Raw genomic sequence first — 13,070 nt, 5'->3', positions numbered from 1 at the left:
GGTCCCGTTTCTGACCTGCCGCTACCACAGACCTGGCTCTGAGCTTCCTGCCTGCTGATGTGAAGAGGAAAATGGGCCCTGAGCACGACTCGTGGTGTCTTTAAACACAACCCCGCTGTCCAGGAAAGGGACAGGCACTGTTCAGGAAAAGGTCAGAGAGGCCAGAGCAGCGTTTCTCCTGAGTCCTTAATCTTACCTTCTGAGCAGTTTCATCACCTCCCCTTTCCGTTTAACATCACTTGCTGGGACCTGGATTTTTCTGAGGCTAAAGAGGCTTATTTGGAGATTGCAGGCAATTTTCAGGGTATGGCAGTAGAAGGAACAATCATGAAGGGCCTGCTGCTCTGCTCTTTGGACCTGGTTTAAATACTGGAGTGGACCTTTTGATTTGCTGCTGTTGTTGTTTAGTTGCTAAATCGTGTCCTACTCTTTAGTGACCTCACTGACTGTAGCCCGCCAGGCTCCTCTGTCTACAGAATTTCCTAGGCAAGAATATTGGAGTGGGTTGCCATTCCCTTCTCCAGGGGATCTTCCCGGACCCAGGGATTGAACCTGTGGCAGATTCTTTACTATCTGAGCCACCAGGGGGACCTTTTGATTATGCTTGTGTAGCGTGAATGCTCAGTCACATCCAACTGTTCGTGACTGCATGGACTGAAGCCCACCAGGAGCCTCTGTCCATGGGATTTCCCAGGCAAGAACCCTGGAGTGGGTTGCCATTTCATTCTCCAGGGGATCTTCCTGACCCAGGGAACAAAACCCACACCTCTTGCATCTCCTGAATTGGCAGGTGGATTCTTTACCACTCCACCACCAGGGAAGCCCCTGATTATGCTTTTCAGTTCAGTTCAGTTCAGTCGCTCACTCATGTCCGACTCTTTGAGACCCCATGAACCGCAGCACGCCAGGCCTCCCTGTCCATCATCAACTCCCGGAGTCCACCCAAACCCATGTCCATCAAGTTGATGATGCCATCCAACCATCTCATCCTCTGTTGTCCCCTTCTCCTACTGCCCTCAATCTTTACCAGGATCAGAGTCTTTTCCAGTGAGTCAGCTCTTCGCATCAGGTGGCTAAAGTATTGGAGTTTCAGCTTTAACATCAGTCCTTCCAATGAACATCCAGGACTGATCTTCTTTAGGATGAACTGGTTGGATCTCCTTGCTGTCCAAGGGACTCTCAAGAGTCTTCTCCAACACCACAGTTCAAAAGCATCAATTCTTCGGCACTCAGCTTTCTTTATAGTCCAACTCTCACATCCATACATGACCACTGGAAAAACCATAGGCTTGACTAGACAGACCTTTGTTGGCAAAGTAATGTCTCTGCTTCTCAATATGCTGTCTAGGTTGGTCATAACTTTCCTTCCAAGGAGTGTCTTTTAATTTCATGGCTGCAATCACCATCTGCAGTTACTTTGGAGCCCAGAAAAATAAAGTCAGCCACTGTTTCCCCATCTATTTCCCATGAAGTGATGGGACCGGATGCCATGATCTTAGTTTTTTTGAATGTTGAGCTTCAAGCCAACTTTTTCACTCTCCTCTTTCACTTTCATCAAGAGGCTCTTTAGTTCTTCTTCACTTTCTGCCATAAGGGGGGTGTCATCTGCATATCTGAGGTTATTGATATTTCTCCCAGCAATCTTGATTCCAGCTTGTGCTTCCTCCAGCCCAGCGTTTCTCATACTGTACTCTGCATATAAGTTAAATAAGCAGGGTGACAATACACAGCCTTGACATACTCCTTTTCCTATTTGGAACCAGTCTGTTGTTCCATGTCCAGTTCTAACTGTTGCTTCCTGACCTGCATACAGGTTTCTCAAAAGGCAGGTCAGGTGGTCTGGTATGCCCATCTCTTTCAGAATTTTCCGCAGTTTATTGTGATCCACACAGTCAAAGGCTTTGGCATAGTATAAAGCAGAAATAGATGTTTTTCTGGAACTCTCTTGTTTTTTCAATGATCCAGCGGATGTGGGCAATTTGATCTCTGGTTCCTCTGCCTTTTCTAAAACCAGTTTGAACATCTGGAATTTCACGGTTTACCTATTGCTGAAGCCTGGCTTGGAGAATTTTAAGCATTACTTTACTAACGTGTGAGATGAGTGCAATTGTGCTTTCGGAAAGTTAAAATGAAACACTGAGAAGTCTGGGAAATAAAATTGCTCTGCGTAGAAGCTGACAAGATGTCCTGCACCATGGGCAGCATTTCACCTCTGCTGAGTTTGGAATGATGGTGACGATGAGGATGACGGTGACTGAGGCTGGACTTTCTTAGAAAAGATGAGTGGCAGGAACACCTGGATAGGAAGGACCTCACAGCCCTTGTTGTGAGCATGGAACAGGGATACATGTTGTGTTTCCAGTTTGAAGCTTTCACTTCCTGTGCTCTAACTTCTTTAACTCCGCTGGACTTCGGAGTTTCCGGGGAGAGACCTGGTTGGATACAAAGCTGGAAGCACTGATTTAGGCAAATTGCCCAGATAGGCACTTCCGGACAAAATTTTAAGGTCATTGACAATCTTTGTTACCCACGGATGGTTAGTAAAAACTTGGTGAAAAGACAGGAGAGTCATTAGTGAGGAAACAAGATACGCTGAAAAAGGAGCGTGCCTGTTCTGTGAGCACCCGATCCTGCAGCCACCCTGTTCATCCGCGCTGCTGGGCTTGGCCGTCATTGCGGGAAGGGTTAAGGGGAGCGTGGTAGCAGCCTGGGAGAGCCCATGAGACACGGCAAGTCCTGACCCTAACAAGGAGAGGGTGGCCGTGCGGACCAGCGCTGCCAGGGCAGATTGTGGAAGGCGGGAGTTCTTCCATGGGAACACTCAGAAACCCTCGAGGGAGGACCCGAGAAGGATGAGACTCTGCCAACTGGCTCACCAGGGGCAGGAATTATCACCCTCTGGAGAATCACTGTGACATGCCCTGTTTCTGTCCAAAGCTGCTGAAATAGGATGTGGCTTGTTATTTTTTAAGCAGTCTTTTTGCTGAAGTGAAAAAAAAAAATACATATAGGAATGGAAAAGCATCATATGTGTGCAGCTTGGTGGACTTTCACAAAAGAAACACACTCAAGTGACCAGCACGCCAATCAAGAAACAGGTCATCAGCTTCCTTTCTGTGTCCATGTCCCCTCAGTTACTCACAACAAAATAATCTCATATTCAAAGAAACCGTAGTAGAGATTGCCTTTAAGATCACCTCTTTTTTTAGTTTTTTTTTTAGTTTTTATTCAAGTTATATATGAACACTTTAACAGTCTATATAAAATGCTACATATTTTATACATCCCAGATTTGCTATAAAAAAAGAGCATTCCCCAATCCGCTTATCTCACTAGCAAAAAAGGAACCATTTCAACAGGTTCAGCCAGTTTCTTGGGCATCCAAACCTGTGTGTCTGATAATATGCAAGCATCACTGTTTCTTGATTTTTTTTTTTCCTGCTTTAGGCATCATTTATTCATTTCTCTCTGGAGGATGGAGTGTTAGCCTCACTCCTTTTCCCAACCCCTACCCCACACAGGGCAACCCCTCTCAGCTCCTCATCTTCCTTACAGATAACTCTGGACGGAGACACCATCAGTGTTTGTATTACTTTTACTCTGTGAACACTATTCAGGGCCAACGCATGTAGCCAACTTTGCTTACTTTTTCTTTCCAGCCCATTTTTGGGGTTGTTTTTCTTAAAGTTAATAACTATCATTTTTATGTGTGCTTACTTTCCACAAATTCATCACTGACCAACCTCACCCTTGGCCAGTTATCTAAGTCTCCTCTCACTGAGCTCCTCTCTTGGGCTCTGTCTCACTGGATGTGTGTCTGTACTCTCCCTGCATGGCTGGCATCCCATGGCTGGACTCCCCCATGCTCACCCCCACCACCTCTCTCTCTCCTCCTTCCTAAATTCTATGTCTTCCCCCCTGTGACTCCCTCCTCATTTTGGTAGAATATCACTTGTAGGAGCTTCCTGAGAAAGGAGGCATGAAGGAAATAACACTTGGAAAGACTTGTGTGTAGAGTCAGACATGACTTAGCAACAGAACAACAACAACGTCCATGATTAGAGGTAGTTTTGCTGGATATAGAATTCTGGGGCGGAAATTACTTTCCTTAAATGTTTGAAGGCATTGCCCCATTGTCTTTTAGATTTCCAGTGTTACTACTGAGAAGCCAGGAGCTATTCTGAGTCCAGATCATTTTTGTGTGACCTAGTTTTTCCTCTCCAAAAGCTTTTAGAATCTCGAATCGTTCCCAGTGTTTGAAGTTGCACAATGATATGTCTTTGGTGTGAGTTAACTTTTATCCACTGTGTTGGGTGCTCACTGAGCACTTTCAATCTCCTCTATCAGTTCTGGGAAATTTTCTTCTAAATTATGTCACTGATGCTTCGCTCCCTATGTTTCTTCTGGTCTATGTGGAGCTTTCATTACTCAGATAGAGTTCTTGGCCTGATGCTCTTTTTCCATCTCACTGTATTTTTGTTCTGCTTTTTAGAAAACTTCCTCAGTTTTACCTTCCAGGCTTCCTGTGGCTTTTTCATTTCTACTTTCATGGTTCAATTTCCAAAGGCTCTTTTGTGCTCTCTGAACGCTCCTATTTATAAAATGTAGCATCCTGTTTTACTTTCACGGTTGTGAGCTTTTCTCCATGTTTTCTTCTCCATGCACACTCTCCACTTCCTACAGGGCCTCCCCACTGCCAGGTGTTTGTTTCATCTCTACTGTTCTTGTAAGAGGCTTTCCTTAGATGTCCAGAAACTCAGCCGTCCGCTCACACTTAAACTGGGGACCCAAAAAGCTGGCTGGAGCAGAGTTTGTGGGAGATGGGTTACAAGACTCACTGTGGGTTATGTGGTGTATGTGATTTAGCTGGACCGTTTCATCTAAGAATCCTCACTGTCAGTGTTTTCACTTCTTTTCTCTTTATTTTTAATGTTATTGATTTACTTATTTTTGGCTGTGCTGGGTCTTTGTTGCTGTGTGGGCTTTTCTCTGGTTGCGGCAAGCAGGGGCTCCTCTCTAGTTGTGGTGCTTGGGCTTTTCATTGCGGTGGCTTCTCTTGCTGCGAAACACAGACTCTAGGGCTCACGGGCTTCTCTAGTTGTGGCACATGGGTTTAGCTGCTCCCTACCACATGGGATCTTCCTGGACCAGGGATTGAACCCATGTCCTCTGCACTGGCAGGTATATTCTTAGCCACTGGGCCACTAGGGAAGTCTCATCTTTTCTCTTTATATCTCTTTTCTCTGAAAAGAAGAGACTCAGATTCCCCAGATTCTTCTACTGGCCAGCCTGGCAGGCAATAGCCTAGGACTCTTCTGGGAGTCAAGTGGTACACGCCGGCTGGGGTCTCAATCCTCAAGTTCATGTTCACTTGAATATCATGTTTTCAGTATGGTGCACCTCAGTTTTGAACTTGCCTGGTATCCTGGGGTCCAGAGACTCTGTTTTACTCTCTCCTAAAAATAAACCTCCAGTTTTTCATCAGGTTGGAGATGGGCAGTGACCTGGGTCTCGCTGATTTGGGGAAGAGATCTGGTGGCTTGTGTCTCAGAAACAACCTTCCTCCAGTCTTCTTTGAGGGCCTCCTAACTTCACTCCCATGCCACAGAGACAGCCAATGCCTCCAATTCCTGAGGCTTTTGCATGTGCTTCAGGTAGACCAGAGGCCTGTTTTTCTTCACTGTCAGCCCAATTCCTCTTTTCTGTGGTCTATCCAATAGGTTGCTATCTGTCCTTCCGCCTTTAAGTCTCCACATTTTATTGCTGCCTTTTGCTCCAAGTCTCCCTGCCCTTGTGCATGTATGCCTTAAAAATCTCTTATCTGATATTTTCTTAGTTTCAGGAATGAGTGAAAGCATGTAGGTGGTTCAACTGACATTTTTAGCAGCAAGGCGCCCAGTGACTGATTTTCCAAATGGGAAACCAAGGCCCGGAGGAGGAAGGAGTGTGGTGAGGTCCCAAAGAACCTAGCTCTCCGGAGCTCTCATCTTTCAGAGGATGGAAGAACCCCAGTGCAGCCCTCAAACCTTAGAATTTGACTGGCTGACTTGGGTTAAATTAAGAGAATTGGTTTTGGGATCAGATACTTATAGGTATAAAAACTAGTTCTGCCCCCTTTTAACAGTGTGAAAACTTTGGGAAAGCTACTTTCTCACTCTAGGCCTCAGTTGTCTTATCTGTAAAATGGGAACAACAGTATCTTGTAGGATTTTGTGTGTGTGTGTGTGTGTGTGTGTGTAGCAAGGTTATTTGATACAACATACGTAGAGTGGCCAGCACATCGCCCTGCAGAAATTCGATAGATGCATGTTAAATGAGAGTTCTCTCCTCATCCCCCACGGGGTGAGAGACTGTATCAGTGATGACAACAAAGCCTCCTTCCCCAAGGCAGAGCCCCACCTGTAGCCAAGCCCTACGCAGTCAAGGCCAGGTGGCAAAACTCTCAAGCCCTAACAGGCCATCTGAGTTAGAGGGAGGCATGTGACCTCACCGGTCTATCAACATGCCAGAGAGCTTGACTTGGAAGGCAAACCTGGCTTGTCAAACCCTAAGAAAGTCATGAGGAGCCTTGGGTTATGCCTGTTTCACTGGGATGCTTGGGCTGAGGGACGCCCCCATTCCTTGCTGATTTGTATCCTAGAACTAGTGATCTGAGATGATTCTCTCTTTTTTTAAAATTTTTAACTGGAGGATAATTGCTTTACAGTGCTGTGTTAATTTCTGCTATACAACAAGGTGAATCAGCTATAACATACATACATCTCCTCCTTCTTGAGCCTCCCTCCCACCTCCATATCCCACCCCTCTGGGTCATCACAGGTCACAGAGCTGAGCTCCCCACACTATACAGCAGCTTCCCACTAGCTATCTATTGATTCCTTCTTTAACATTCAAAATGATGGTGTCTTTGAACCTGATGGAACACTCAGTAGTAGCACTGAAGTCATACGACAGGACTGCCTCAATTACTTTCTATAAGGAATTGTCTATTCTTACTGGTTCCAGGGATTGGTTAAAAATCTTGGTCATTTCAATGCCAACAAATTAATATCAAATAAATATTGATATTATCTATCGTGAGCTTAAGAATATGATAACTAGTATTCCAAGTACAAGCCCCGTAACACACCGGTGGAAGGTAACACTATTATTATGTCAGTTTTATACTTATTTTTGGCCACACCATACAGCATGTGGGATCTTAGTTCCCCAACCAGATGCCCTCTGCATTGGAAGCACAGAGTCTTAACCACAGGGAAGTCCCTGTCAATTTTACAGATGAAAAACTTCATGCAGAGAGAAGCAGCATCACTTGTACAAAGTTGAACAGCTAGGAAGTTGCATATCCTGGATTGGACCCCAGCAGTCCAGCTACAGAGTCCACATTCTCAAAAGATTATGTAATGAATTTCTTATCAAGAGAATATTTATTGAACTATTAATATGTTCTAAGGGAATTATGCTAAGTGGTTTACCTAGACCAGTGGTTTTTGGCTGGGGGCAACTTTGCCCACCCCGGGGCAGTGTCTGCACTCATTTTGGTTATCACAACTCTGGGCGGGAGATGCTATAGGCAGAGCCCAGGAATGCGGTTAAATATCCACAACACACAGGACAGCTCCCACCAAGAATGTGTCATTGCTGCCACTTGGCTCTTTTCCCTACCCTAAATTTTTATTTTCAAAACTTTGTATCTACTGGAAATTTGAAAGCATAATGAGATGAATATTGATAGATCCTTCACCTAGATCTACCAATTTTAGCATTTCCCCACATCTGTTTTGTCTATCCCACCCTCCACTCTTATTCTCTCAGTAGGATGCCTGCCTGGATCATAAAAGCCCTCAATATATGATTATTGGGAAAAACCCATCCCATATCCAAAATGTGACCATCAATGTGTTACTGATCTCACTTAGGCTGACATCATAGTTTTTTCATTCCCCCTCCCCCACCCAGACTTTTTTTTGGAATTAACTTGCAGACATGATGTCACACGAATGTCTTAGGAGCAGGACATTCTCCTACACAGCTACAAAGTCATTATCATACCTAAGAAAATCCTCCAGTTGCCTGAGAATATCTTTATGGCTGCTTTCCCCTCTATCTATGGTCTAGTCAAGGTGCAAACACTTCATTGGGTTTATGTCTCCTTAGACTTTTTTCGTTTTGTAATCTAGAACATTGCCTCTCTTTCTGTTTTTTTCACAGCACTATTTTTTGAAAGTGTATAGGGTAATTATCTTGTAGGATACTGTGCAGTATGGATTTGTCTGGTTGTTTCTTCATGATTTGATTAAGAGTAAACATTTTTTGTCAAGAATCCTCGGTGAGGTTTTTTTACTGCATCACATCAGAAAGTATACAATGTCAGTTTGCCTCATTATTGGTGGTGCTAACTTAACCCCTGTGTAAGGCGGTGGTGGCTGCAACTCTTCAATATAAAAAATAAGTTTTACCCCCCAAAGTTAGTAAGTTATTCAGGGGGTGATACTTGGGGGTCCCTGTATACATCCTGATCTCCAAAACAGGAAGGTTTGTTTTTCTATACACTTGTCACTATTTCAGACTAGAGAAAGAAAAAAAATTATCTATTTGAATCTGAATTTCACTAGGGATATTAATATCTCCCGCCAGGGTTCTGGTAAGAATAATGCTATGGACTGAATTGTGTTCCCCAGAAATTCATATATTGAAGTCCTAATCCCTATTGTCGGAGAAGGCAATGGCAACCCACTCCAGTACCCTTGCCTGGAAAATCCCATGGACGGAGGAGCCTGGTAGGCTGCAATCCATGTGGTCACGAAGAGTTGGACACAACTGAGCGACTTCACTTTCACTTTTCACTTTCATGCATTGGAGAAGGAAATGGCAACCCACTCTAGTGTTCATGCCTGGAGAATCCCAGGGACAGAGGAGCCTGGTGGGCTGCCGTCTGTGGGGTCACACAGAATCAGACACGACTGAAGTGACTTAGCAGCAGCAGCAGTAGCAGCAACCCCTATTATAATAGTATTTGGAGAAGGGGGCCTTTGGGAGGTAATTAGGGTTAGATGAGGTTATAAGGATGGGGCCCTCATGATGGGATTAGTGACCTTATAAGAGACACCACAGGGCTTGCTGTTTTCTCTTCTCTCTCTGCCATGAAGACACAGTGAGAAGACAAGAAGAGGGTCCCACCAGAACTCAACCATACTGACACTCTGATCTCAGGATTCCAGCCTCCAGAACTGTGGGAAAATAAGTGTCTGTTGTTAAAGCCACCTGGTCTGTGGTATTTTGCTATGGCAGTCCCAGCTGATTAAGACAGATTAAGTGCTAAAACCCTCATGACGGTCTCTAGGACGTTATTTGACCCAGAAACAGCTAATGAGTGTAATGCAGTTCTTCTCTATAATCTGAGATTCTGGGTTTTTCCCTGAGTTGCCAAGGAAAAGGGTAGGGCTGGAACATTGAGTAACCTACTCACTGTCCTCCTCCCAGACCAAATTTCTCAAAGTGGGGGCTTCATACAGGGGGAGTGTTGGATGACCCAGCCAAGGCATGGACGCCCTGACACCATGGCTTAAAGCTGGCCCCTTGGTCCAAACTGCAGATGCTGGGGGAGAGGATTGTGTTTGCAACTTATCACCTGTCACCAGCTGTAAGACCCTGGGTATGCTATTAGTCTTTTTTATGCTGCAGATTTTTCATCTGTTACAGGAAGATATTAATTGTGCTTCCCCACAGAACTGTTATGAGAATTAGCTGAAATAACATATTCAGACTGTAGGTGAGCATTTAGTAAGCACTCAGTGAACATAGAAAAGGATTAGTTATTAAAAATAGTGGCAGAAGATAAAAAAAAAAAAACCCTCAAAACATCAGAAAAGGTCAATGGGCTCTTTGAGAGCTATGGATCTGGCATTTCCTACACTGAGAATGAAGGACTGGGGTGCCTGTTTTCCTCCTGCAGATATGAGGGTAATAAGGGAAACAGGAAATCTCCTCCACTAGGAAATTCCAACAGATGTATAAGCAGATGCACTGTGATAGTGCTATGAACAAAATAAACAGCCATTACAGAGGCTAATGCTGGGGAAGGGCATCTGAGGATGGAGTTGTCAGAAGCAAGCCTCCAGGAGATGACTGGAAGGGTGAGGAGGAGCCAGCTGTGCAAATGGATCAGTAGAAAATCTTTCCAGGCAGGGGAGCAGCAAGGACAGAAGCCCTGAGGTAGTAGGGTGCAGGGCAGGCTAGGGGAGCAGAATGGGTGTGCTTAGCACACCTAGATCCTAGTGACTGGGAGCATGGGCAGAGGTGGGAGTGGCTGGCAGGAGTCTGATCACATGGGGCTGTATAAGCCATGGAAAGAGTGATGCGAAAAAATACACATAACATAAAATTTACCACTCTAACCATTTCAAAATATACATTTCAGAGGCCTTATGTACATTTTTACTGTGGTGCAGCCATCAACACCATCCACCTCCAAAACGTCTTCATCTTTCCAAACTGAAACTCTATACATTAACCAAAAACTACCCCCGCTTCCCCCACCCACTAAAGGGCTTCAAATAAGGAGATAGGTAACTCAACTGGCATTCTGAGAAGAAAAATCAATGAAAGGAAATGGAATGAAAATGGCAGATGAATCATAGCAAAGCACAAGTAGGAGCAGGAAAAGGGTGGTGGTTTGTCCCAGAAGTGAGAGGAAGAACACAGGTAGGTCTGAGAAGCGTCGAGAGGCAACACATGCAGGACTCAGCGTGGCCATTTCCTCCTCCTCGAGGTCACGTTGGTGGGGGTGCTGGTGTGGGAGGTACTCACAGCTGACCTGGGAGCCAAGCTTGTGCTCCCAGACGGCGTGCAGCTGCTGATACTCCTGCTGCGCCAGCTCCAGGCGCTGCTGCTTCACCTGGTAGATCTCCTTCTGCGCACTCAGGGCCTCCTGGGCCACCACCAGGTAGTCCTTCAGCATGTGCTCCTGCGCCCGCCGCCATTGCACCCGGGGGTCCTCAATCTGAGTGGTTTCTGGAACAGACCCCAGAGACCCGACATTAGCACCTCAAAAATGTCACTGAATTGGTGGCCTGTAGAATCTACCAAAGAACAAGAAGTGTAATAAATATAAAATAACAATAAATGTAAATGGGTTAAACTTGCCTATTGAATAGCAGAACTCTTCATTTGGATTAAGCAAACAAACATACACAAAAAACCAGCATCAATTTCCAAACCTGCAGTTAGTCAGAGAATAGCCAGAATGATCAGATATGAATTCCGATGTAAGACAGAGAGGCTCAACGATATTATAGATGCTTAAAATCATTCATTTTGGTTAATAGTAAAGGAAAATAAAATAACTGATATTTCAAAAGATGTGTAGACATACTGTGTCCACACAGTATGTAAACTAGAACAGCCTTCCTAAAGGGCTATCTGACAATGAAAATCAAGAGACTTAAAATGTTAATACCCTTCATCCAATAATTCCTCCCATAGTAATTTATTACAAAAAGTAATAAATTCAGGCAAAGATGCATTTGTATAAAATCATCTTCATCATAAACAAGCACTTATTTAATGTTTACTCTGTGCCAAACACTATTATATTTACTTTGTATCTATTTACTCCTCTAATCCTCACATTAACTCTATAGAGAAAATTATTTTATTACTCTGGTTAAACAAAAGAGAAAACTGAGACATAAAGAGGTTAAGTGACTTGCTCAAGGTCACACAAGAAATTACTGCTTGAATACATATGCTATATTTACACAATACACTAGAACAGCCATTAAAAATAATGTCTTTGGAAAAAATTTTGAAAAAAAAAAAAAAAACCAGAAAGGTGCTTACAATAAAAAAATGGGTGTAAGTATTGAGGTCTCAACAGAATTGGAGACAATTTAGCAACTAAACAATAAAAAGAGCTGGGTACAAAATTGCATAAATAGTTTTGTATTTATCAAAATACATATGTACATTCTCAAACAGATTACGAGGAAACAGCAAATTATCGACAGTAGATATGTCTTGTTGGTAGAATGCTTTTTCTTCATTCTTCTTTATGTTTTAAATTATGTATCTAATAAAAATACACAGTGACAATTTAGAAAAAAGGAATAGGACAAAAAAGTGTTTTTAAAAGGGTAGCTGGCAGCTGAGCAGATATGGAAGAGGTCAAAGCAATGTTAATGTCAAAGAATCAATGCCCATCGACTGCCAACTCCTCAGTCATTTCCCAGCTGGAAGGTGGGGTATGGGATGACGGACACACCAGAAATTATATAATCACAGCCATATGGTAAATTCAGCTTGCAGGTAAGTTTTGCTTAGCCCAAAGAACTTTAGTAATTTTGAATTGATTACTGGTATATAAAAACAAGGAGCGCTTTTTTGTATTCATTTTTAATTTTTTTAAATTGGAACATAGTTGCTTTATAATATTGTGTTAGTTTCTGCTGTACAACGAAGTAAATCAGGTTTGGAGTATTAGTTGCTCAGTTGTGTCCAACTTTTCGGGTCAGGTATGTGTAGACATATAAGCCCTTCCTCTTGAGCCTCTTCCAACCCCCGCCCCCACACCTCCAGGTCATCACAGAGCACTGAGCGAGCTCCCTGCGCCACTCGGCAGCTCCCCGCTAGCTCTCTGTTCTACGCATGGTGCTGTACATACGTCAATGCCGCTCTCAATTCATCCCAAGCGCTCCTCCCCCACTGGGTCCACAGATCCGTTCTCTACATCTTGGCCTCTTTCTGTCCATCATACCATTTTTCTAGATTAACAAGGAGTTTTATACATTAAAATCTTGATCTCTGGTTTTTCTTGATCATTCGGAAGACTTGGCCACCATGGGTCCGCAGTCTGTCCGCTGCATTCACTGATGTCCTGTGTCTGGCTCCCGGGGAACTGAGTCAGAGCCTCCGCTCACAGCTCCTTTCGCTCTCGGTCCTCTTGAATAGGCCCCAGTGAGCCTCTCCAACGAAAGGAAGAAGAGACAGGGAGAATGATCACTGAGGTAGCAGGGCCGCGTCCGCATGCCTGCCAGTGATCACTGTGTTACAATGGGCAGGCTCCTTAACCT

At 44.1% G+C, this 13,070-nt stretch overlaps 1 protein-coding gene across 1 annotated transcript in view; it reads right to left on the bottom strand.

Moving 5' to 3' along the window:
* Positions 1 to 13,070, bottom strand: part of WWC1 (WW and C2 domain containing 1) — a 156,439-nt gene that overhangs the window by 61,650 nt on the left and 81,719 nt on the right. Inside the window, exon 3 of the mRNA XM_043913493.1 lies at positions 10,810 to 11,013. Coding sequence (XP_043769428.1) covers positions 10,810 to 11,013 — 204 coding nt within the window. The remainder of the gene's footprint in view (positions 1 to 10,809; positions 11,014 to 13,070) is intronic.

The sequence above is a fragment of the Cervus elaphus genome, chromosome 9 (genome assembly GCF_910594005.1).
Source record: "Cervus elaphus chromosome 9, mCerEla1.1, whole genome shotgun sequence".
In the NCBI taxonomy this organism is placed as follows: Eukaryota; Metazoa; Chordata; class Mammalia; order Artiodactyla; family Cervidae; genus Cervus; species Cervus elaphus.
Note: the sequence above shows the minus strand (reverse complement) of the source record. Positions and strands in the feature narration are given on the sequence as shown.